This window comes from Larimichthys crocea, unplaced genomic scaffold (assembly GCF_000972845.2).
Source record: "Larimichthys crocea isolate SSNF unplaced genomic scaffold, L_crocea_2.0 scaffold4332, whole genome shotgun sequence".
NCBI lineage: Eukaryota > Metazoa > Chordata > Actinopteri > Sciaenidae > Larimichthys > Larimichthys crocea.
In genome coordinates, this window is record NW_020855639.1 from 180 (window position 1) to 5,009 (window position 4,830).

A 4,830-nucleotide genomic window follows, 5' to 3' on the forward strand; every position below is an offset into this window, starting at 1 on the left:
AATAAAAAGTAAATAAAAAAAAGAGAAAAGAAAAGTAATCTTGTCCACTTTACTCAAAGCAAGGAAGCATTGCTTCAGGAGTGGCATCTATTTATAGTGACAACACATGTGCGTCTGAGCAGAGAGCTGCACAGCTAACTTCATGCTGTGGTCTCAACTTCAACACTTCACCAAATGAGAAAATCTGTGGTAAGTGACATTTATTGTTGCACACAGATATTACGGAAAATTACTCAAGTGACGAGGTATAAGGGGTATAATAAATCACACTGTGTCATAAAAACAACGTGTGCAATAACTTCATCCACACTGCTAAGCTGCTGTCTTTGTGTGTATGGATTCAGTATAAAAGCTTGACAGGTGTTTTTCATTTCTCATAACTTCTATACTGTTTGCTGCAGATTTTTGCTGTGTAGGTCATTTCTTTACTGCTCCTCACATGTGGTGTTTTCTCAGATTCCTCTCCAGCGGGCTGATAAGTCTTATCACAGTCAGTCTCTGCAACAGTGGCAGAACTTTGACCCGAGACTGAGACCTCACTCACTTGTAGATTCATCACAGCTCCTCCTCATCCAACAGAACCAATTGGCCAGTGTGTCTTTGGTTTTGTACACTTAAGGAGAGGGTTAAGAAGAGAACTGAAAGGTAGGTTTAACTGCTTTGTAGATAAAAGCCAGAATTTATAGTGCAGCAGCGTAAGATAGCAGTTTCTGTATGACATGTATGAGCACCATTATGTTGTGTGCTTTCTAACTGATCATGCCATTAATTGTGCTTAATTTCCTTAAACATCTGTTTAATTTGAACATTGATTTAAAATCTTATGTCCTATTATCCTATTATGTAAAGCAGTCATTCCCAGTGGCTTTGTCATGAATTCATTCAGCTTTAATCCTCTCCCTGATCAGATTTATCACCATGAACCGGGCCTGGACTGTGTTCAAGGCTCACCCGTACATCAGTAACATCCTGGGATACACAACGCTGTTTGCTTCTGCTGACCTCATACAGCAGAGTGTGCTGGGTGGGAATCACACTGCAGGATCCACATCGGAGGATCGAGCTGGCATCGACTGGTGTCAGACAGCTCGAGTGGCGACTGTCGGCTTCTGTTTCCATGCCAACTTCAACTACCACTGGCTCAGATGGCTGGAGAGGATGCTGCCAGGGGGCGGAGTAAAGGCAGTGACAGGGAAAGTTGTCATAGATCAGCTGGTCGCAGCTCCTCTCACCATCAGTGCCTTTTATATTGGTAAGTGTGTTATAAGCCTATTTAGGTCATTTGTTGTGCTTATTCCTAACAATATGTGTGGCTCTGTTTATGTCTCATATTTTAATTTAGAAAATCTGGTGTCTGTTGTGCTGCTGTCACCTTCTTGAACACTATTTTTCCCCCAACAGTCTCAGCTGTTTCATTTCCCTCTCAGCTCTGCACTTATGTACCATGTAGTACCACTTGATTTATGAGTTTACAGTACCCTAATCATTTTAAGTTAATAATAATAATGTCTTGGACTATAACTGAAATCAAAATAATTGTCAAGCTTCTACATACTGTAGATAAAATGAGACCCAATTACTCCATCAACCTAAGACATTTTGACAAACCACCAATAAAGATAGATAGATTGATACTTTATTGTCCTTTACAGGAAATTTGTTTCCGCAGCCTGTACATGGCTTTCAGACATACATACATAGATTCAAGATACATAGAGACACCCCGACATAGCAACAAGAATATACATTCAATGCAGCACATTTAGCACATTTAAACACATCCAACCCTCCCTGCCCTGTGCGTAGCACCCCCTACGGTGGTTACCAGGGTGCTTTGTTTAGGGATGCTATAGCAAAGCTCATGCCATAGTGAGCACGTTTACAGGTCAGGGTCCTGTATTTGCGTCGCGATGGTAGCAGTACGAATGATGAGTTGAAGGGGTGGCTGGGATCGTGTGCTATACTGAGTGCTCTGCGTGTATTGGCTTTATTGTTGAGGTCTGAGAGATTGTGGGTGGGGAGACCAATGATTTTGGAGGCGTGGTGTGTAATGTGTGTTAGTGTGTTCCTATTTGAGGTAGTTAACATGTTATAGAAGCAGGTTGAACAGTAGAGGAGGACGGGTTGGACTATGCTCTTGTAGAGTAATAACAGAAGTTGGGGGGCAGCAGAAAGTGCTTAGAGTTTGCGGATGGCAGAGAGTTTTTGTTGGCAGCGTTTGTGGATGTCAGTGGTATGATGATCAGAGTTCAGTTTTTTTTGTCCAGGGTGAGTCCGAGGTATTTGATGGATGAAGTTGTGTGCTGAGCTGTGGATGCTGGAAGTGTTGATGATCAGTTCAAGATGATTGTTGGTGCATCATTGTGTGAAGTGGGAGATGGAGTCCTGATAGCTTAAAACAGTATGGCAGTGTCATCAGAGTATTTAATGTATGTGGTGACAGGTGAGGGGCTAGTGCAGTCATTGGTGTACAGGGTAAACAAAAACTGCCTCAACCTGAGTACCTGCAACATTTTTCACTTTATTCATCCCACAGGTGTCCTAAATTGTAGCTGCAGCACTAATTTGTTACTTATTTTAAGGGGAACACATGATTTATTTAAACCCACTTAAGTTCATTATATTCAATAAATAGTCATTGTTCATTTATTATTGGAAAGTGTTTCCAAATACTAAATATTAAGTGGTATGTTTGCTTTGCATGTTCAGGTGAAATGTAAGTTTGCATGCAGAAAATAAAGCTCTGCAGTTTTATACATTTAACTTTGAATATTAAAACACTTTTTAAAAAGAATTAATAAAACATTTAACATCCATCTCTGTCTTTTAGGTTTAAGTTTACTTGAAAAGAAAGATGACCCGCTTGAAGACTGGAGACAGAAATTCTGGACATCTTACAAGGTATATACAAAGTCAAAGGTTGCCCTCATTAGACTATTATTTATTATTTATTCTATTATAGCAAAATACAATGTAATCAATCTCTGTATGTCTGTTTATATGAGTATGTCTTCTGCTCTTCTCTTTAGACTGGAGTGGTATATTGGTCAACAATGCAGGTGAGATATTTATGTATCTGTCCTATCATTGGTCACTTTGTGTCAGCACACAGATGCTCAGATATGTACACATAGAGATATACACAGACGTGAAATGACATATCCATTTTCTTTTCATGTCTTCCACCTCCTCAGGCAGTGAACTTTGCCCTGGTCCCCCCTGTAGCACGGACAGTGTTTCTCGGAGGCATCGCACTGACTTTCACAATCTACCTGTGTCACCTCAGACAGCAGCATGGCCACAAAGTCGAATAAACCTCGCCTCCATGATGCAAGCTCTTGTACACTGTAACTGTTTCAAAGTATTATTTTTCTGTGCATATCGTGTGAAAACAAATAATGGCATTAGATACATAGATAAACTAATTTAAGGGAGGAATCCAGTTGCATTGTCATTAGATTCATTAGAGGAAACAAGGTTTCCTAAATAATGTATACAAATGTGAATTAGAGTGCTGAATCATATCGGTGTGATCTGTCCTTCTGAGAACAGAGCTATTGAATTCACACTTTCATTATGTCATATTAACTTTGTTGACATTTTTTTAACCAATAAAAGTAATAAAGGTTTAATTAAGGACATTGTATTCATTCAGATTGTACAATCATGTAAATAACTTTTGTTGTAGTAGTAGTAGCAGTAATACTATTAGTAGTAGCAGTAGTAGTAGCAGCAGTATTATTAAGTTAAGTTCTTTAAGTTAATGCCTCTTATACACCCATTCACACACACACTAATATATCTGGGAAACAAACAGGCACCAAAAACAACGTATGTAACCTGAGACAACTGGAGCAGTTTGCGCAGGAGGAGTGGGCCAAAATACCTACTGAGAGGTGCAAAAGTCTCATTGACAGTTACAGAAATCGTTTGATTGCAGTGATTGCCTCAAAAGGTCAAAAGGTTGTGCAACAAAATATTAAGTTTATGGGGTACTATCATTTTTGTCCAGGCCTGTTTCATGAGTTTATTTTTTTAAATAATTCTGTTGAAGCATGGTTGAAAAGCAATGTCTGACTTTCATTGGTTAAATTTTAATAGAATTTTTATTTGTTATTACTTTTTACAGATTGAAGTTATTTCTGTGACCATTGTGAGTTTTTCTTTCATTAAACGAAGGGTACCAACAATTTTGTCCACGTGTGTAAGCTTGGCTGGTAACGGTGTGCTGAAGAGCATCAGCGTCCATGTGGTCCATTGTGGCTAGATCTTTCTGTGACGACAGGTGGTAAATTGGACCAAAGAGGCGGACGCTGAGTTCACAAGTGGTGATGTGTTTATTCAGGGAGACACAAAAAAGGGGGGAGAGGACGACGGTGGGGTAAGGGTCCGGGAGAGGAGCGGGTCCGGGTTGGCAGCTGCTGAGCAGGGGTAGGTGATCTGTAGCACAGGGAGCTCAAGGTCAAAAAACAAGGCAGGAACACAGTGAGGGAAAAAACACAGGAAGACCAGGAAAGCACAAGGAGTATCAAAAACACTGGAAGTACAAGTCAAATCGAAGGGGAACCTGATAAGTTACCACGGGGGAAACTGTAAAGATCTGGCGAAGAGTGGATGGAGAACTGGTGTATTTCAGCAGGAGGTTAATTGAAGATGAGCCTCAGGTGTGTGCTGCAGCAGCTGCCTGTGTCAGGGACCCGCCCCTAGGAGGGAGGGAGAAACACAAGGAGGGGAGGAGACAACACGGCAGCACAGACGTGGATGTAACAATGATACCCAAACCAAGGACTGACACACCTGCACGGTGCTAAATAACTTTAGCAGGTTACA

At 40.6% G+C, this 4,830-nt stretch overlaps 1 protein-coding gene across 1 annotated transcript; it reads left to right on the forward strand.

Moving 5' to 3' along the window:
- The first annotated feature begins 587 nt into the window (after nt 1-587).
- si:ch211-120k19.1 (mpv17-like protein) lies at nt 588-3,735 on the forward strand. The gene is made up of 5 exons (XM_027276540.1): nt 588-645; nt 909-1,252; nt 2,831-2,901; nt 3,030-3,059; nt 3,195-3,735. The coding sequence occupies exons 2-5, from the start codon at nt 919-921 to the stop codon at nt 3,312-3,314; spliced, it is 555 nt and encodes a 184-aa protein (XP_027132341.1). The 5' UTR covers nt 588-645; nt 909-918; the 3' UTR covers nt 3,315-3,735.
- The last annotated feature ends 1,095 nt before the right edge of the window (nt 3,736-4,830 follow it).

What these genes read in the sequence shown, in the direction of transcription:
- si:ch211-120k19.1 (XM_027276540.1), top strand. Translation starts at nt 919, where the DNA reads ATGAACCGGGCCTGGACTGTGTTCAAGGCTCACCCGTACATCAGTAAC. An exon ending in CATCAGTGCCTTTTATATTG is followed by an intron (nt 1,253 to 2,830) that starts GTAAGTGTGTTA and finishes TCTGTCTTTTAG; the next exon opens with GTTTAAGTTTACTTGAAAAG. An exon ending in TATATTGGTCAACAATGCAG is followed by an intron (nt 3,060 to 3,194) that starts GTGAGATATTTA and finishes CCACCTCCTCAG; the next exon opens with GCAGTGAACTTTGCCCTGGT.